The 19,498-nt window shown below is 45.1% G+C and overlaps 4 protein-coding genes across 5 annotated transcripts; 2 read left to right on the top strand and 2 right to left on the bottom strand.

Moving 5' to 3' along the window:
• Positions 1 to 941: 941 nt before the first annotated feature.
• On the bottom strand, positions 942 to 7,371 carry ppil4 (peptidylprolyl isomerase (cyclophilin)-like 4). Its single transcript, XM_053881719.1, has 13 exons — positions 7,295 to 7,371; positions 6,888 to 6,955; positions 6,456 to 6,520; positions 6,257 to 6,374; positions 6,044 to 6,186; positions 4,880 to 4,976; positions 4,679 to 4,795; positions 4,477 to 4,601; positions 4,081 to 4,147; positions 3,863 to 3,974; positions 2,893 to 2,989; positions 2,665 to 2,797; positions 942 to 1,695 (listed from the first exon to the last, which is right to left on the bottom strand). The coding sequence occupies exons 1-13, from the start codon at positions 7,362 to 7,364 to the stop codon at positions 1,522 to 1,524; spliced, it is 1,386 nt and encodes a 461-aa protein (XP_053737694.1). The 5' UTR covers positions 7,365 to 7,371; the 3' UTR covers positions 942 to 1,521.
• A 39-nt stretch (positions 7,372 to 7,410) lies between these two features.
• Positions 7,411 to 11,419, top strand: ginm1 (glycoprotein integral membrane 1). Its single transcript, XM_053881720.1, has 8 exons — positions 7,411 to 7,558; positions 7,827 to 7,883; positions 7,951 to 8,050; positions 8,125 to 8,276; positions 9,156 to 9,315; positions 9,402 to 9,607; positions 9,828 to 9,991; positions 10,065 to 11,419. The coding sequence occupies exons 1-8, from the start codon at positions 7,478 to 7,480 to the stop codon at positions 10,198 to 10,200; spliced, it is 1,056 nt and encodes a 351-aa protein (XP_053737695.1). The 5' UTR covers positions 7,411 to 7,477; the 3' UTR covers positions 10,201 to 11,419.
• Positions 11,420 to 11,693: 274 nt separating this feature from the next.
• katna1 (katanin p60 (ATPase containing) subunit A 1) lies at positions 11,694 to 15,443 on the bottom strand. Of its 2 annotated transcripts, none has more exons than XM_053881717.1 (11): positions 14,989 to 15,443; positions 14,012 to 14,175; positions 13,799 to 13,935; positions 13,413 to 13,617; positions 13,244 to 13,341; positions 13,076 to 13,181; positions 12,856 to 13,014; positions 12,670 to 12,796; positions 12,479 to 12,613; positions 12,230 to 12,356; positions 11,694 to 12,167 (listed from the first exon to the last, which is right to left on the bottom strand). In XM_053881717.1, exons 2-11 carry the CDS (start codon positions 14,168 to 14,170, stop codon positions 11,969 to 11,971), a joined length of 1,452 nt encoding a protein of 483 aa, XP_053737692.1. In that variant the 5' UTR covers positions 14,171 to 14,175; positions 14,989 to 15,443; the 3' UTR covers positions 11,694 to 11,968. The 2 variants fall into 2 exon arrangements, with proteins under 2 accessions (XP_053737692.1, XP_053737693.1); XM_053881718.1 differs by lacking the exon at positions 14,989 to 15,443 and adding an exon at positions 14,902 to 14,984.
• rpl7l1 (ribosomal protein L7-like 1) lies at positions 15,376 to 19,181 on the top strand. Its single transcript, XM_053881722.1, has 6 exons — positions 15,376 to 15,422; positions 17,498 to 17,603; positions 17,690 to 17,853; positions 18,356 to 18,493; positions 18,569 to 18,678; positions 18,758 to 19,181. The coding sequence occupies exons 1-6, from the start codon at positions 15,409 to 15,411 to the stop codon at positions 18,964 to 18,966; spliced, it is 741 nt and encodes a 246-aa protein (XP_053737697.1). The 5' UTR covers positions 15,376 to 15,408; the 3' UTR covers positions 18,967 to 19,181.
• Positions 19,182 to 19,498: the final 317 nt, after the last annotated feature.

Here is a 19,498-nt window from a genome sequence, read left to right as displayed (position 1 = left end):
GCCTTATCAGTCATTTTTCTGAATCAAAGACGCGTGAAAAGTTGTCGTTCGGCCGAGGAAGAGGGCGATTGATGTCGTCCATACTATTAGACAATGTGTAACTGCAGGAATGTCAACAAGAGTCAGTGCAGGTAAAGCGTGTAGATAGTGCGAGTCAAAGTCAATACTTGTGTGTCGGTGATTCAACAGGAAACACAAGTGTGTGTGTGTGTGTCACGTAAGGTGTCGACTGTGATTGAGTCGCAGTCAGAAGTGTGTTCCGAATAAAAGCGTCGGGCAGGAGGGGAAGTCTCTGCTTGTGGCTCTGAGGCGGGGAAGTCGAAAGCCACAGGCTATTGTTTCCATGTCATTTTCCACACGCTTGTTTCAAAGCAAACAGGGGCTTTCTATGAAACGAAACGTGTTCAAGTGACGATCGGAGAAACTGGAGTTCTAGTGTAGAGTGGTGGGTGACTGAGCGACTACGTGTTGCAGAAGAATCAAAGCACAGTCACCTGCCGGCCATATTCACGTACCTGCACCGAAGAGCTTGTATCAAGTTCCATCCATCAGGATTCGATCTTGTCTTCGATCAACACAGTGCAGGCGTCGCCTTCTTATGAGGTCCTTGTGAAACTATAAAAAATGTGCTTGTTTCAGGTTGTTACAGCAACTTAGCAGTTGATGATTTACAGTTATATTTTCTGTTTACACCCATTTATGAACCTTTAAACACATTTTAGTTTCATCTATTGTTTTGCATTACCATGTCATTTTACGTGAATATATTTATACAGAGTTAAAATTTGTAATACAATCGTAACATTTAAAAAAAGTTATCATATATGAAGATTTTCTTACACGAGTAGTTTGGAAATACTGAGATTCTTAGATAAAATGAGCACAAATTTAGCACAGTATTTATATATTTTTTGCCCAATATGTCCTTATTCAGCTTTTCACAAGTAAAAAAAAAACCCCACAACCTTACGTAATTTTTATTTTAAGAGAAGTGGTTTGACAGTAGAAAACACAGTTCCTTGGTGACATTATTTTGTACTTCAGTCTGACTAACTGGCTTATGAAATGAGTTTTCTCTTTGAGCGTGAGCGCACCAGAGTTTACACACTATATTGACGACAGGCCCTTCGACGTGATGTCAATGTTGCACTTCAAATAATGACAGTAATTCCAAGAAACACCATGAGTTCATCATGAAAGCAGAGCTGGTCTCACACTGTTGTTGTTTTTTCAGTTTGGACTCCTGCAGCTTTGATGTTCCACCGATGAGACCAGTCAACATGATTCCACGCTGTCAGACCACAGCAGCTGCCTCAGGTGGGAGGAGGCAGACACCACCCAGCCTTTTCCACCCGCCTTATGAATCTTAAAAAGCACCACTCCTAAATTGCTGAAGGTCAAACGGAACGGATGAGTGGTTGGTGAACTTTGAAAAGAGGAAGTGTCATATCTTGATCAGTAATGGTTGAAATCTTTTTATTTTTTTTTCTGCCGAGTCATCCGAATCAGTGGCACGTGGTCTCATCTGTATCTACTCCGGTCTTTATCTTTCGACCTTCCGGGCGATCGACTGCGACTTCTCTCCCTGTAGCTGTGACCTTTGTCTCTTCCGTGTTTGGAGTGAGGCTTGTGTTTGTGCTCCCGATCTCTGGAGCGGGAGCGAGAGCGCCTCCTGTCTCGCCGGCTGTCGCCTTCCTGCAAGGGAAGAGTCAAATAAAGAGGACTGTTTAAATGTGCAGCAAAAAAACCCCACTTCAGCAGGGGGAGGGTTCCGACTGCATGGTATGAGTGGAAAGTCCAACTTGGGAAGTGCATGATCAGCAAGCTCTAACATGCAAGGCTTGTGTTTTCGGTGGTGAACCCGACTAAAGATTGAACGGACAGGTTTTTCCGCTTGTCCTTTCCTTCCCACTTTACTGACTGGAAGTGTGTGTTGTCCTTATGAATAACGCAACAACAATATAGAAAAAACACTCATACTCCGTGTCGGTGACATCTAAATGTTTGCTGCAACCTCGTCCTACATGCTGCTCAACAAGTCACACATGGAGTTCTGGGTTTAGTCAAAACACGCTGGAGGCCATTGAGCGCCACGTCACCAAATCGCGCCCCTCGGCTTGATTCCATGACGATCGCTGGCGTTGCCAACTGATGATGATGAGCCACTGCCCAGGTTTGTTTTGAAACCTATTGCGGGGCATGACTGAAGCGTGTCACTAAGCCCTAACTAAAAGCAGACCAAGGCTCTGTGTTGGAGTGTGTTCGTAGAAGCGGCCATGACCAACATCTGAAAATGTTTGTGGCGCAGTGTCTCATCTCCCACACTGCTGCTTTTATCAGACTCTGTGCGTCCATATCAACTTTTTACAGCATCATAATCACCGTGAGTGGAGTGAATGACCGTCCATGATAATTGCAGACTTTATAACAATGTTTACTTTCCCTCCTATCATCTCAGCGCACCTCTGTGATGACTGAAGCACATGACCGATGGGCTCACGGCTGGCAGGAGAGTCAGACATTCACTTTGCTTTGAACCAGTCCATGAATCAAAAAGTGACATGTTGCGCCATCATGTGATTTTAACTGCTCCATCAGTGACTATCATTTTTGTCATCACATGTTAGGTTTAGCAGAAGCTGCCCCGGCGTAATTTCAACACACCTTGTGCTTTTTCGACTTCCTGCTGTCGTCCTCCCAGTGGTGGTGATGCTGATGGTGCTTCTTCTCTTTGTGTTTCTTCTCAGAATGTCCCCGCTCCTCTTCCTCCTCGTCCAGCAGAAGGTCGTATTTGGAACTTTGGAGAGTCAAGGGAGTTACCGGGACGTGGGGGGTGAGGTGAACCACAGCTATTGTCAACAGGACTGAGACACATGAGCTTGGAGAGGATACTCTTGTTTGGGTTTGGCCTGGTCTTTCAGGGTCAGCTTGGAGCGCTTCTCCAGGTCATTTTCATAGGCTTTGAAGTCCTCCTTGGTGTATTTACCGCCTCAGAGAAAACAGAGAGGTTATTTTCAGGGTTGCTCCCATCAGGGTTTTTGTTACTGATCACATGGATTGACAATGAATTTGTATTCAAAATGATGAGACCTTCTGTGTACATGATGTGAAAACATGAACTTTAAGTCAGACATGTTTTTATATACCTCTTCAAGGAGGCAAAAAAACAGAAAAACCTTGCTAAATGCTATTCTGTATTCGATACGAGACGTCGCCGGTGAATCTGTAGAGACTGTGCTATGTCTGTGAAATATGTCCATACTGTAGCGGGACTCCAAGACAGACAGCACTTCATTTATGAAAGTTTCCACTCCGGACGTTTTCAAATGTTTCGGATTCAGGTGGCTGACAAACGCTTCACCTGACTCCACCACGGTAACGGATCCGGTTCCGTCTCCACCTAAACGACACCTGAGAAAGGCTGCTCACCTAGCTGGGTGAAATTAACGATTATTTCTTATCATTCCGAATGTCACGCTCGGACCGGCGGGTGTTGCCAAGCGTCAGCTACGCTAACAGCCTGCTGCTGAGGAACCAGCAGTCTCACTTTCATGGGCCCGGAAAACTCTGTGCTGCGAGTGCTGGAGTTTTAAATGGCGTATTTAATTTTAACGCGCTTCCCTGCAGAGCAATTTTGCAAACTTTAAATGGCAGATTAAAAGAATCTTTTGAACATTGAGATTGGCCAATCACGGTGTGTGACCGACCGATCGATCGATCGGAGCATCCCTAGTTATTTTAATATTATTCAACTAAACTGACAAGTCCAGAGGAACACAGCTATAATCTGGGCTCCGCAGCCGTGCGCTCCAGAACACATGATGTCCAACCGTTCTCACACCACTTGTCTTTTCTACAATACCTTTTCCTTTCCATTTGATCTTGGCTACTGACTGGCTGAAGTCCACGTGGATCCGCCGGTCGTCAATGAGCACGTTGTCCATTTTGAAATAGGCTTTTTCACAGTCCTCTTGCTGCCAAGAAGAGAAACATGAGAGGGAGCAATGAGAAGCTACAGGTGGGTGCAAGTGTATGTTCCAGTAGTGTGACACAGTGGGCTCCAAGGGACCGACGTCTCACCTTTTCAAATTCAATGAAAGCGTAGCAGAGGGAGTCTCCGCTCTTCCAGTCCCTGATGATCTCACAGCTACAAAGAAAGAAAAGCTAAGATGCCAGATTTGTGATTTTCAGGTTACGCTGAATGAAATGTTCGAAAACATCTTCAGTTCGTCATTCATAATTGACGACAGTGGAACAATACTCCAAGTCAAAGGCTTCTCCCAAACTGCCAAAACCTTTGATCACGGTCACAAACTCATGTCCATCCCCGACTTCATACTTGGGTGCCACTGTTGGCAACTGCTAGCTGTAGCTTCTACACCGCCCAAACCTTTAGCACCACCTACTGACCGTGCACTAGAAGTGTCACCCCACTAGAAGTGTAACACCACCTGGCAAGTTCAAGCCTTTTCTCACCTCTTGATGTGACCAAAGCGGGAGAAGATGATCTCCAGGTCCTCGTCGGTGGTAACAGGGTTGAGTTTGCACACAAACAGCACGTTCTCCGGCGGCTTCATGTCTGCGTCCGGAAGGTCGCCCACCTGTACGGTTATAAAAAAAAAAAAAACGCAGTTGAAAACTCTAGCGTGACTACGTGTGAGTGGATGTTTTTCCTCACCATCTCCAGCAGGATAGCCTGAGTCTTAGCTTCTTTTTCTTTCAATCTCTCCTCCAGCTCTTCCGCTGCCTTTCCTTCCGTGTCATCAATGACTTCATCGGCACCAATCCTGCCGCTCTGTAGGACAAAAATATTTCATTGAGAAGAAAAACCTCAATGAAATAATATGTACAAAATGTATAATAAAAAAAAACTGCTTACATCCGGTTGTTCTCTGGTAGGCTCCGGGGATTTGTCCGGGACTGGTAGGTCAGGTGGGTCATCAAATGGGTCATCCAAAATGACAGTATGATTGATCCTGAAGCACAAGAAATAATCGTCTTAATTTGGCTTTTATTTTGATGGGCTGATGTTAGGGATGGGTGATATGGACAAAAAAAGTTATCGCGATAAATGTAATTTCTGCGCTAATTTATCACAATAAATCCATTTTCATGCTATTCCATGTGTTGGACATTAAAGTCTCTCTTGAAACTGTTTTATGCTGAAACTTAGTGGAGTTTGTCTCCAACATCATTATTTGTTTATGTTTAGATATAATAGTTAACTAAGTGTAGAGATGAAAAATTCAATGTGTCAGGTCTCTGGTAGAACCCACTAGTGTCTGACAGGCTGCTATGCCAGCTTTATTTAGGGGTTAAATTGAGCCGTCTCTCTGCTGTATCTCATGTCTCCTAACTTGGACTATGGACCGGTCTCCTAAAATGGTTGTTTTTCATTGCCTTATTGAAGATTTCACTACTACTTTGACTGCTTTAGTGTTTGTTGATGGTCCCTAACAGACGCCGGGTCGTAGCATTAGCGCTGCCTGTGAGAGTGTGTCTGTGATCAGTGAACCCTAATGGGGACACGGAAGAGGACGCCGCCACCGCCAATACTGGAGTGGCCGTCCAATATCCAACTATTCTCACTACTGTGTTTGGCCGAGGTGCCAGCTCAGCGGGAGACCTGCATGTGCTGATGTGAACAAGGCAGACGACCGCGTGGGAGAACCTAATGAAATAAGAGTATCTAATAAAATAAACACGGATCCAAAGACTCGGAGTCGACCAGTGCCATTATCAAAGGTTCTCTGTATTAAAAATAAGTTTGAAACTACGACCGTGAACCAAAGTCCACCACACTCTCCACAACTGTGGCACGCCGGTATCAGCTGTCGGTGCGCTGTCGCGGCCTTGTAATATTCACGTGTGCAGGTCCAATGCAGCGAGTGAGATGCGTGTTTATCGAATTTATCGTGAGATGTAGAATTGTCATCGTGGAGATTGTGTTTGGTGGTGTTATCACTCATCCCTAGATGATGTAATTCCATCTTTAAAAAAAAACAAACAAACAAACAAACAAAGGGTTGGCCGGAACACTCACCGGATGTCTTGAAACGGGACAAAATCCTTGTCGACAAAAGCCTCGTTGATCTTCGCCAGGACGTCCATGCCTTCTGACACCTCCCCGAACACGGTGTGAACCCCGTCCAGGTAGTCCAAGCTCTCCCCGCAGGTGATGAGGAACTGAAAACAGAAATGGCCACCTCAACAATACTTGCAACAAGATGCAAAAACCTCAGCCCCTTGCTCCCACCTGCGACCCATGCTGCCCACTGCCGGTGTTCACCATGGACACCGTTCCTTTCTTTTTGTGCTTGATGCGTGGGAGTTTCTCCATCTCAAAGTAGCGAGCCTGGTCACCGTATAGCTTGCTGCTCAGAGAGATTGATGCTTACATTCACAGGGAGCAGCAGTGAACGTGAAGCACAAAGGCGGAGATGAGGATGACTGACCTGTAGATCGACTCGCCACCCCTTCCAGTCCCAGTGGGGTCCCCGGTCTGCATGATGAAATCTCTCTATGGACGAAAACAGACAACAGTCAACAAATAATTCACTAAATAAATGTGAAATCCTGGAACTCAATATATGTTAAGATCAGAGAGAGAGAGTGGAAAATGACTGTGTATAATACTGACTGTTTTTGTTCTTTTTTTCATTTTAATATATATTCTGAAAACAGAGACTCTAGTGGGTGCTTGTTATTGTTAATAAAAAAAATTGATACAAAAAATTAAGAAAAAAATATAATAATTCACTAAATAATATGCCACTTCGCGTGTAGTGAGCCAGAAACCACAAATATATTTGGTATTGTCGCCACACTCAGTCAGTCGAAGTAACTGCATGTAGAAAGGGTTCGCACTTTCACAGCAAAACATTCACCTGGACATTGTGGATGAGGCAGTAGTTGTAGTACTTTATCTTGCACAACTTGAGGAAGTTCAGACTCGCTGAAACGGAAGACAACGTCAGTAAAGTAGAAACGAGACAAATCACCTGAATAGACTCACGATAAACGCTTCTACCGCTGTGGTTTTAGGAAGCGTGGTTTCCTGCCATGTAAAACTACAACCATCGCCAAATATTAGTCATCTGGAGATAATATTACTGAGACAGTTAACATTGTTGAGCCATTTGGTGGTGGAGCTACACAGTGCTAACTCACCGTTAGCTATTATTGTAACTGTTCTGGTTCGTTATCCAACTTAAAACAGCTCGTTTGCTCGCCAAATGAGGCGGCACTGTGTACGCCACATGTAATATGATATACCGTGACAGACTTGACTCACTTTTCGGCCTTTCTTCTGTAAACAAATCGACCACAATGTCGCCCAGAGTCGTTTCAAGCAGCACCGCCATGCCGACTGCAAAGATCTCGCGAGAGCATGCCGCGCATGCGCAGTTCATATTCCCTGGGAATGTTTACGTCTCAGCTTGTCTCGAGCCAGTGCTAAGCTAACTGAACAGTCGGAATGGCTCTTAAGCTTGGTCTATTATTCCTGTTGGTTGGTGCGAGTCAATACGCGAAGGCGTCGCCCAACCGACGGAGCACGGTGAGGTTGTTTTCAAGGCTCTGGCTGTTGGATTCAGAATTGAATTGTGCTGCGTTGTGTTGTATGCTAGCTGGGATTGTTAGCCGTGCCCTCATCTCTGAATCAGAAACTGCTTCAGGTGTTTTAACTGTTTGTCTTAACGTTACAGGACAATGAAATATTCGTTAATTTATGGCATAATGGTCTACATTAATGAGAGACAATAACTCCATCAATACAATTGCACTCCCGATGCTATCAAACCTTTCAACTGTTGTTTGGCTTGTAGGAGAATATTCTGATCAACGTGACAGCAGAGACACTGACAGACTCCAACGACCTGCAGGTAAAAGTCTTCTCGCTATTGACCAGTCACACAGAATTGATGTGAAGAAAATTGCTTCGTGTTTCAGATTGATCTAAATGTATCAGTCGGAGAGGAGCAAATTTTGGTGAATGACATCCCAGTTGAGCTGTCACGAGTCACCAGGTTTAACTGTCAGGCTGTTCTCTGTAAGTACCTTTTGCTTTCTAATTTGTAAGCCGGTGGAATACGCACTTAATAATTCTGTCATTACTCTTCCCAGTGGACAGCACCAATGGCAGTAGAGAATTTGAAAGTGGGGGTGTAGTATCGACTGTGACGCGAGTCATGGTGAGCCAAAACAAATATGTTGACGCAGAAGAAGTGGTGGCTCTTCAGGTCCTCAGTGAAGTGATTGAGATGGATGGAGAGAAGGTAAAGTTGGCTGATGTGCCTCACCAGTCCAGTGGTAGAAAGATGTGGTGTAGATGAACTGTGTGTGTGTCAGAGTAGGTGTGTCTCGATGTCTTGCTTGCAATGGATCGGTGACGTCTTCCCCCTTGGATCCTAAATCATAATCAGAAAAACTTCATTAATCCCGAGGGAAACAACAACATATAATATAAAAATGTAAAATACTCAACAAAATAAAATAAATTAAAAGACAGTGGAGGAAAGTGTAGGAGCTGGCCATATACACTGTGCATAAACAAAGCAGCGTAAGCTGAGAGAAAAGGACGTGCCAAACCAAACTTTAACAGTACATTTACAGGAATGACTTTTATTGCCACAGGAAGAAAGGACTTCCTGTGGCGCTCAGTCTTTGAGATGGAGTCTCAGTCCATTGGTTTGTGTGCTTCTGTGCTGGACCAGGAGCTGATGGAGGGGGTGGGTGATAGTTTCAGGAGCATCCTTCTCTCCATCACCGTCTCTACAGAGTCCAGTGTCACACCCACCACATTACCAGCTTTACGGATGAGTCTGTTCGCAACGATTAATCTTTTTTGTAAAGGGCCTCAGTGTTCCAAGCCCAGTCCAGTTTATTGTGGAACCCAGATATTTATAGTCCTTGACCATATCCACATCAACCTCTCGGATGGAAACAGGGGTCACAGGAGACTCTGTCCTCTTCTGGTCCACCACCAGTTCTTTGGATTTTGCCACATAGAGCTGCAGATGGTTCAGCTCACACCATGCAACAAAGTCCTCCACCACAGCTCTGTCTCCTCCCCTCTGCTGCAGCACGAGTGGATGAATATGAAGAAACATGTGTTAAGGAGAAACAATGTTTGACTTTGTTTTTGTCTGACTCAGGTGCAACAGCCAGACATGTGTGAAGTGAAAATCCTCCTGAGTCCAGATTTCCAAAAGCTGGCTCAGTACACAAACATCTACCCAATCAGAGACAGCGAGCTCTTTAGCCTCCCGAGGGAGAACGACGTTGTTGTCACGGATCCTCCCTCCCGGAAAAGAGGTACCAAAGCATTGTGTTTGTGTCAACCTCTCTTGTTCTGAAGAGTCCACTTTGGTCTCATGATGTTTGCTGGATTGTTTTGCCAGCGGAGGATCAAGTGATGTCACAGACCACCAGCGATTATCCGCTGAAACACACGGAGACCACAGAGGAAGAGATCGCAGCGCCAGGTAAACTCCCAGAGACGCCTCTGCGTATGGACCCTGATGTTATGTATGACGAGGATTTTGATGAACCAAACCACGAGGATCAAACAAAGGGTCCCAGAAAAGAATTCGACTCGCCGTACTCTGTAAGTAAAAAAATCGGTAGAGGATTTATTCGTAGTCATAGATTCTGTTAGAACACTGATAAATAAAGTCTTTATTATGAATATCAATGTAAAATACAATGCTATTTGAATGTGCATGTTGTTGAAGGGTCACTGCAGCCAATGTTTCTCATGAAATAATGGCATTTCATGGTGTGGTTGAGGTCGTATTGTCAGAAACCTCACGTGAGCTTCTCCTCAGGCTGTGTGTCAGTGGGTTGAAGAAGCAAGAGAGCGCCTGAAGCGCTTCTGCTCTGAGTCACTGCCGCTGTTCTTCCTGATCATGTGGGTGGTCGTGATCGGCGTCGCCGGATCCGCTGTCATCGTCAAAATACTGGACATCATCTTCCCTTCGTGTGAACAGAAGTGAGTTTGGGACGCCGTGGTTTTTGACTATCCACTGATCTTTAAACCCGACTTCTCATTTCTGTTTTCACAGGCACATACTCCACCTGAACTCGATCACCCTCACACCCGAGGAAGAGAAGCACACTCTGCTGGAAAACATAGAAGTAGAGCCGGAGGAGAAGGAGGAGGAGGAGGAGAAGGAGGAGGAGGAGGAGAAGAAACCATGAATATTATTTGAATTTTCTCATTTGGCCGTGTTTTTCTTGTGATCATTTCTGAAACCTTTCCTTGTTTCGCTTCACTGTCAAAGTACACGGTCCACTCTCTTTTACCTGGCGGTGTAGTTCCCTTACATTTGGTTGTGACCCAAGCAAAAGCAATATTTTTGGGGCTGCATTTCTAAAATTGCCTGTAAAATTACCGACATCTCTGCCATGTGTCATCACCTACTGTATATTATCACCCAAAGCCCCACACATTTAAGAAAAAAAACCCTGCAATAATTCATCCGAAAAGCACTTTTAAAAATAGCCCACATCTCAGTCATTTTGAAATGCCAAAGATTTATGTTGGAATTGGAGATAACTCAGTAGAAATAACTAAAAAACTGGAGAATTCACGTGATGATTTTCAAATCATTCAGGATTGCACCTGTAACTGAAGCTCTTAAAGAAGAAAGTGATTCGTTGAAATTGTTGAAAAACACAGGGTGAAACCTGAATGATGGACCCAGGCTGGACACGCTGCTGCTGGAGGGTCACTCAGACATCAGCAAGCTGTTTGTGTTCAACCATTAAACCATGACTAATTCACCCAAGTCAAAGTTAAAGGTCAAGATTAAAATGTTGGGGGGCGGTGCACATGTAGCAAGGGTGATGTAACTGCACTTCAATGTGGTGGAATGTAATATAGGAGTTAGTCCAGTTCTAGTCCTGTCGCCACTACAAAGAGAAAAAAAAAACTCTCGCCTTCGATTGATGATTGTCCTCACAGTGCCTCTGTGAATGTGTGTGTTAAGTGTTCAGTGCGCTGCGATGGATGTGGCACTCTAAACTAGCGCGGCATGTGTGGTCTGTTCATAGCAGCCTGTTTATTTTGTTCATGACTTAAGGGCCAAGCGGCAGCATCTTCACCGTGCGGTGTGGCCCCCAGGGTCCAGCATGAATCCCACTGCATGTGTCGTCCACGTAAGGAATGCAAGCTACTGTCAGACTCTGCAAAAGCATGCACTCAAACCTGCGTCACCTCTGAGAATGAAACATGGGGAGCGTTCACCGAGGTGCTGCACGTGCATTTTACTTTAAGTCATGAATTGACGACAGCTGGACTGTATTTGTGTGTGAAACTCTGCTCATTAAAGTCTTTCCATCTGTTTCCGTCGCTGTGTGTCCATCATTAAGGAGAAGCAGTTCGGATTCTGAAGTGGGGAACGCAACGGTCATGAATGTCGATGTATCACTGATTTGTTTTCTAAAGTCTTAGCCATTCTAAACTGTAAGGTTGAAATGGTCCAGTGCAAAGTAGATTTAAATGTCAGTCAAGATGTTGCCAAAACATTCTATTTCAAATGTGTTGACTGACAAAAAAACTCACATAAAATAAAGTTTTTTTTCCTCCCAAATAGCAGTTGGACAGCTAGACCTGTGTGTTAGAAGTGACATTTTCAAACTTTTTTTTTTAAAACACCAACACCTTCCTCAACGTAACTTGATATATTTACTTTATTTAGAGGAAAATATGATACATTGGAAGCAACAAATGGTTTGATATAAAACTTTCACGTCTAAAAAAAGGCAACCTAAACGTCCAGAAGAAGCAGCTGCAGGAGGCTTCCTCTGCTGTGCTTTTTAAAGATTATGCATCGCGTGTGATTGACAACGTAGCAATGATGCCATCAAACCTCCTGAAACTGATCCCATATCAGCCTTCATAAATGCTTGATGGGGAAGTGTGGTAGATGTTTTAAGTGCACTTGGTTGGAGGACGTGGAGCGTGTCAGCAGGAGCCGAACTCTTCGATCCACTTCTCGTACTTCTCCAGGTCCGACGCGGACACCGATTTGGACACTTTCTTCAGAGAGGACTCGAAGTCCTCCATGGTGGTGGGCATGTGCATCTCGTCCCGGGAGATGTTGCGGATCTCCTCTGGGGTCAGTCCTTCGATCCTCCTCCTCATGGCCATCAGAGAGGCGTCCCTGCAGATGGCACAAGCCCGACTCGGTTCTCTGATCCCAATGAACTCATTCGAGTCACTCACCTGCACACATTGGTGATGTCAGCTCCTGAGTAACCCTCCATCTGCTCCGCGATCTTGTCCAAGTCCACATCGGCCGCCAGTTCCAGCTCCTTCAGGTTGATCCGGAGCAGCTCCACACGCCCCACAGCTTCGGAGACACACAACATTGAACTATTTCATGTGTTTAAATCCAAACCAAAACCATTGGAGCAGTGAAACAGTCAAGACTTCATGGTCGAAGAACTTTGCCTAAGATAAAAAGGTCCATACTCGAAGGTAAAGGAATGTAGATCCTTTTCTCCAGTCGTCGTCTCAGAGCTTCGTCTATGTCCCAGGGGAAGTTGGTCGCAGCCAGGACCATCACCATTTTGGAGGGGTCGTCGTTCTCAGAGGCTCCACCCACACCTACCATGTGATCAGGTTATCGACGTGTCGACATCCGTGGGTCAAGTGATTGTTACCGTCCATCTGCACCAGCAGCTCGGCCTTGACCCGCCGACTCGCTTCGTGCTCCTCCGACGTCCCTCTGCGGCTGCACATGGAGTCGATCTCATCGATGAAGATGGTGGTGGGAGCGTAAAATCGGGCCTGTGGAGGACAGTGGTCTTTCACCGAACCCACCAAGAAACCGGCCCCGAGTTACTCACCATTTCAAACAGCAGCCGAACCAGCTTCTCCGACTCCCCCCGATATTTGGAGGTGAGCGTGGAGGAGGACACGTTGAAGAAAGTGGTCCTGCATTCGGTAGCGACGGCTTTGGCCAGGAGCGTCTTGCCTGTGCCCGGAGGTCCGACCATGAGGACTCCCTGAGGAGCAGCAGATCTGAGCATCCATTCAAGACCTGGAACTACAGGAGTATCAAATGACCTTCCATGGTCTCCGAATCCCTTTGAAGAACGCTGGCATCCACATTGGCAGCACAACTGCTTCTTTCAGGAGCTTCTTGGCGTCTTCCAAGTCAGCTATATCGTCCCTTGAAATATAAATATAATACATGATACACATGTTTTGTGCCATATGGTCCAGGGAACCAACCATTTAATATTCGGGTTCTGAGAGATGATATCTCTCTCCAGAGCTTCCACCAGGTCCTTGTCGTATCCTGTGCCGTCAAACTTTTTCACTTCTTTATTCTGCATGTCAGATGATGTGCCTTCAGTTTCCTTGGAATGATATGAATCTCCGTGGATTTTTTCAGCATTACCTTATCGTCCTTTGCTCTCCCGCCTGAGTCCTTCCCCTCCCTGGCCTCCTTCCTGTCTTTGCCCTTCGGCGGTTTGCTTTTGTCCCCGTTGGTGCGGCGGGGAGAGTGTCTCTGCTGACCCCTCACTGCCCCACCTGCCCGATTGTTTGATGGTTTGAAGTCTTTGTACGGGTTGGAAGAGCGTCTGACTGGACAAGGAGAAAGTCTACAGAGAGAGAGGAGAATGTGATGGAGAGGTTGAAGCCAAACAAACCAGAGGAAAATACAGCGGCAGCTAATCTCACTCATGAGACCCCCTCAGGATTAATGCCAGCAGGGGAGGAATGTACAAATGGCTATTGTTTACAAAGTCAACCACCACTGAAGACAAAAATCTGAAGCCGTACTTCTGTTCTACATGCACAGGCCTTATTCCGAAATCATCATCTGGCGGTTTGACCGGCGTTGTGTCCAGTTGAAAGTTGTCCAGCGTCGACATGATCTCCTGCACCTGCCGGTTTTCTTCACTGATTTCCTGGCATAACTGAACAGGAAGCCAATGTTGGTGTGAGCAGAGTAAAAGGAGCAAAGTCTTTTTTTGTCTTTTTAAAGTGGCTCACCCGCTGCCATTTTGTCTGGAAGTTGCCGTCACGCGTTGTCAAGTTTCTCTTTATTTGTTCCAGCACTCCCTTGTACAGGACACTGGCCGAGCTGTAGTTCCCCAGCAGGGCGTGTTCGCGGGCCATCTTCAGGTTTTCACTGATCTCCCGCAAGCTCATGTTTGCTGTGGAAACATGCAGGATGTCAGTGTGAATGGAAAGTGCCAGCGCTGACGGGGAACTAACAAGACACAGCAATGAAAAGTGATTGTAACAAATAAAGTGTTATAAAAACAAGGTCTAATCCCTTAAAAAAAAAAACATAAATTCTGAAATTTAAATAGAAAATAATTTTCAAATAAAGACAAAGGAGTTTCTAATCCTCCACACTGTGTTTGTCAAGAGCATCAACAGTCAAACAGTGTCAAATATTTAAAAAAAAAAAAAAACAAGTTGACCACTAACAACACAGCAAGTAAATAATATTTCTATCAAGGCATTTTACCAACAAGCGCAGTGGATTTAGTACTAAAGCATGAAGCATACCTTGCTTAAGACATGAAGTAAACGGTTTGAGGAAAATACCATCTACTTCGATGATAAAAAAAAAGTAAATCATTCGCATCAGTTTCTAGCAGATCAAAATCAAATAATGCAAAGGTGAGCACGGCGTAGCAGTAGGGAGATATAAACGTATCTAAAGTCCGGTTGACAAGTGTTATTTAGCAGTCAAATTGAACATTTAAAAAAATGGCATGGCATGAAATTACATGAAGAGCATTCGAATGAGCTGAAGCTCCAACAGTGAGCGGAACCCTTGCGTTTGTCAGGACCGAACAACGTTCACTACTTTCCCAACCAGCTCCACGTTTCAGTTCTGCCGCGACATTTGAGCGGTTCCCGTCTCTTACCTCGCTTCTCTAGCCGTCCAACTCAAGTCTCACACGCGACTTCTACAGAAACACCTGCAAACTGAAGTTGATCGAAAGAGAGCTCACCTTAACTGTTGATGAAAACAAGACAGACCTGCGGTGAGTTGAAGCGCTCGCTGTCGACTTCCGCTCTGCGCGTTTGAATAAAACTTTTTTCTCCAATAAATAACTTTATTCGTTGAGATGAACAAAATCGTTAGAGGAGCCCAAACATCAAAATAACTGTACATTTTAAGGAAAATAAAATTCAAAATGCATAATTTATAAATTGTAGCCGTCTTTTAGTGATGACGATTTTTATTTCGGTAATTCAACAACGACACTTTAGTTTGTTTTAACTGCAACTTAAATACTAAAAAATATATAAACGAAACCACGACGGTAGATACTAATCTAAAGGTTGCATGTCTAATAAAACATATTTTGCAGCGCCATGATGTCGCGTGTTGTTGACGTCATCTTCCGGTGTTCGCCTGAAAGTTCACCATGGCGGAGGAACAGTATGTGTATTTGTTTATCTTTTTTATCTCGAACCATCCGTTGTTGTATTACATATATCTGTTTAGTTACCGGTTACATGTTTGCGACAATGCTATAATGTGGCGATATCACACGATATTTATCCGTTTGAAGTTGTTTAAAGGGACCAGGTTTCACATGGTCTTTTGCGTGTAAAACTCGCGTCAGAATTCTGGACGTAACGGATTTCTGCGTGTACGTGGTGTTGCTGAGATCTTTCAGCGACCCTGCATGTATTATGATTATGGGCATTGAGTATTTACCTGGCCTGAATGACTGTAATGTTGACGTCTGTGTGGCGAGACAGCCTGAATATACAGTGTGTAATGGTCAGGTTTTTGTGGTCAACTCTTCTGTTCATCAGTGCAGTATTTCTTTTTCGATTTGTTTTGAAGATGTGTCAAGAGAAGCAGCACTTTTACAGTAGCATACACTCTAAACAACTAGGGATGGGCGATATGGGCAAAAAAAAGATAAATGTTGCCAGTTATCACGATAAACATTTAACATTTACACTCTACATTCAGTTCCATGTTTTGGACACACTGCAGTCTCTCTTGAAACTGTTTTATGATGAAACTTGTCAGTGGAGTTTGTCTCCAACATCATTTGTTTATGTTTAAATATAATAGTCAACTAAGTGTAGAGATGAGAAATTCAATGTTTCACGTCTCTGGTAGAACCCACTGGTGTCTGACAAACTGCTCTGCCAGCTTTATTTAGGGGTTAAATTGAGCCGTCTGTCTGCTGTGTCTCATGTCTCTTAACAGTTTACTTTAACTATGGACCAGTCTGGACACATTTGCAAGATGCTGTTGAAGAAACATTAGAGATAATGTGAATTATTGTTATTGGAATCATTATGTAAACTGTCAGTCCCTTGTCTTGTGTGATGAAATGCATTCTCACAATTCTCCCTCCTGAAGTGGTTGTCTTTCATTGGCATGTTTGAAGATTTCACTAATACAGTGGCACCTCGGTTTTCGAACGTCCCAGAATTCGTACAAATCGGAGTTTGAACAAAAATGGCGAGATTTTTTTGCTTTGGATTTCGAACGAAAATCCAGAACTCAAATGTCCCCGAAAAAAGCCGGAAAAAACATAACGTGCGTGGACCTATCAGCTGACCCACGACGCGCTTTGTTAGTGTGTATAACGCAGCCTCTGTATGCAGACGTGTCCCGTTAGCTATATTTACTGACTGTTTTTTCTTCATATTGAGGTGTAAAACCTTTCCTGTCTCCGCACTGGACCGTGGTAGAGTGTCACAGGGGAGGTGCTCGCTCTCCACACCTCCACTCCAGGGTTTGATGTCCTGTTGTGGGCTGGAGCTGGGACAGGGATGAGGCGAGTCTGGGACAGAGCGTGACTTGGTTTATGACTTTGTCACAGCCAAACTGCACAGAAGCGCACATTCAGAGCTGGACACGCACCGGGCACCTCTTCACTTCTGGAGAGACGTCACTCACTCGGCAACCCCTCCCACATGCAGCGGCCACACACATAGAGGAACAGCGCACCTGCAGCAGACACTCTACATTCACTCCTACAAAAGCCTATTTTAAGGCTTGGAACGCATTGTGTCTTTTTCCCTTCATTGTAATGGGAAAAATTGATTCGGATTTCGAACAAATCGCTTCTCGAACGGCCGCCTGGAACGGATTGTGGTCGAGAACCGAGGTACCACTGTACTTTGACTGTTTTAGAATTTGTTGACGGTCCCTAACTGATGGTGGGTTGTAGCATTTGCGCTGCCTGTGAGAGTGTGTCCGCGATCAGTGAACCCTAATGGGGACACGGAAGAGGACACTGCTGCCACCGGAGCAGAGGTCCGTCCAATATCCAACTATTTTCACCGTGTGGTTTTCATGTATGCAGGCCCAATGCAGCAAAGGAGCCATGTGTTTATCGTAGTTAACGTGAGATGCAGAATTCTCATCGTGGGGATTGTTTTTGGTGGTGTATCGAGTACGATCACCCAATTATCCCTGCCGCTTGACATGAACAAAACCTTGTTCTGCACTATATGCTCATGATCTGTGCTTCTTCTCATCAGACCAAAAAAGATCAAGTTGGTCCCTGAGTACCTCTTGAAGAAGAGAAAAGCTTACCAGGCCATAAAGGCAACACAAGCTAAACTCGCCCTGCAAGAAAAGAGAAAGGTATTTTTGCTCATGTTCTTCCTCTGACATCCATATTCACTTTGGATTACGGACCGATCAAACATGCTGTTGCGTTCTGACTCCAGGTGTCCAAAGGGAAACCGCTGAAGTTCAAGCGCTTGGAAGACTTTTTGAAGGAGAGTCATCAGAGGCATCGAGATGAGACGCGCATCTTGAGATTGAAAAGCAGACCTGCGACGCCTCTGCCGCCTGCCAAGAACAGTCTCATCTTCGCTGTGCGCATCAGGAAGTAAGTGAGCTAGCAAACAGGACAGCGATGGCTACCGCTTTATCAGCCAAATTACCGTAAATTCTGTACCATAGAGCGCGCGGGAATATGAGCCGCAGCCACTAAATTTAATGTTCATGCATAAGCTGCAGCGGTCTATAAGCCGCAGGCTGAAAAATGCATGAGGATCACTTCAAAATGGGGTCCAGCATGGAGACCAACTTGCCAGGTTTTATTTACATTAGAGCGCTCAAAAGCTTCAGTCACATGGGCAAGAATGATGCATTTTGAGTGCTTTAATGTAAATAAAACACTTCTATCGCTTTGATCGCAAGATATCGATGATTTGTTTACAACTGAACTCTTTTCCATGAGGTAGATCTTGAGAAACGGAACAAGACAAGCTGAGAGAAGATGCTTTTTGGGTCTCATTATTTTGGGAGACGATTGTGTCACGGTTCTTTCAGTAGTGGCTCAAAATCAGGGAAAGTTTCGATGTCAAACGTATGCGTGGTCTCCACAGGATCAAAGGCGTCAGCATGAAGGTGATGAAGGTGATCCGGAGGTTCAGGTTGAGGAAGATCTTCAGTGGCACTTTCATCAAAGTCACAGAGCGTTCCCTCGCTGACCTGAAGATCGTGGAGCCCTACGTGGCCTGGGGGTGAGTGGCCAACGAAGAGCCTGAGGCACTTTGGAGGCGTTTGTTCTCATGTGTTTTGGGGGGGATTCTCCTCAGATTTCCAAACTTGAAGTCTGTGCGTGAGCTCATTCTCAAAAGAGGTCAGACCAAGGTCGGAAAGAAGGGTGTTCCTCTCACAGACAACGCCGTCATTGAGGAGCACATGGGTGAGTCTTCCAACAAGAAGTGATTTTGCTGTGACTGATCTGACCTTTGATCAAATTGATTGTCTTCTCGCTCACTCAGGTAAACATGGCATCATCTGTCTGGAGGACTTGATTCACGAGATCTACTCCGTGGGTGAGTCCTTCTTTCCTGCCAACAAGTTCCTGCTGCCCTTCAAGCTGTCTGTGGCTCGTCACGCCGCCAGAGACAAAGCCGGACTTCTGAAGGATCTTGGGAAAACCGGGGCCCGTGGCACCGACATAAACGCCATCATCAGACAGCTCAACTGAGCACGGACGCACAAAATAGACTCTTGGCAGCGACACCCAGGAGCTTTGTGTGGGTTTGAGGAGCGGATTTCTCGCCTGAACCCGGGGCAGCTGGTGCCGCTCTGCAGGGTGCCGTTCCCCAGGTGCTGCTGGAACCTCATGTCTGCATTGTAAATAATGTATTTTACAAAAAAAAGTCTTTGGAAATAAAAGTGTCATGAGAAGATTGAGTTTGATGCAAATGAGTGTGAGCTAAGAGACAAAAGTGATCAGTGTTTGCTTTGGGATTCTGCACTCATTTCAGTTCAGACTTTTTTAACCATCAGTGTTTTACTGCTTAAGCTAAAATATATTCAGGTTGATTCCATTTTTTTGTTGTACTTTTTTTTAAATTTTGTATCTTTAGTTATGAGCGACGGGCCTTAATTCGCTCTACAGGTGGCGCCGTAATCACGTGACGCTCCGCACACACCAGCCTGCGCGTCTGTCACCTCTGATGCTGGTGAGTCACTCGCTGGAAGGCGCGAGACTCCCAGTGCAGCTGCGCTGTAAC

This window comes from Synchiropus splendidus, chromosome 12 (assembly GCF_027744825.2).
Source record: "Synchiropus splendidus isolate RoL2022-P1 chromosome 12, RoL_Sspl_1.0, whole genome shotgun sequence".
Lineage (NCBI taxonomy): Eukaryota > Metazoa > Chordata > Actinopteri > Syngnathiformes > Callionymidae > Synchiropus > Synchiropus splendidus.
The sequence above is the reverse complement of the archived record's forward strand: the minus strand, read 5'-3'. Positions and strand labels throughout refer to the sequence as shown.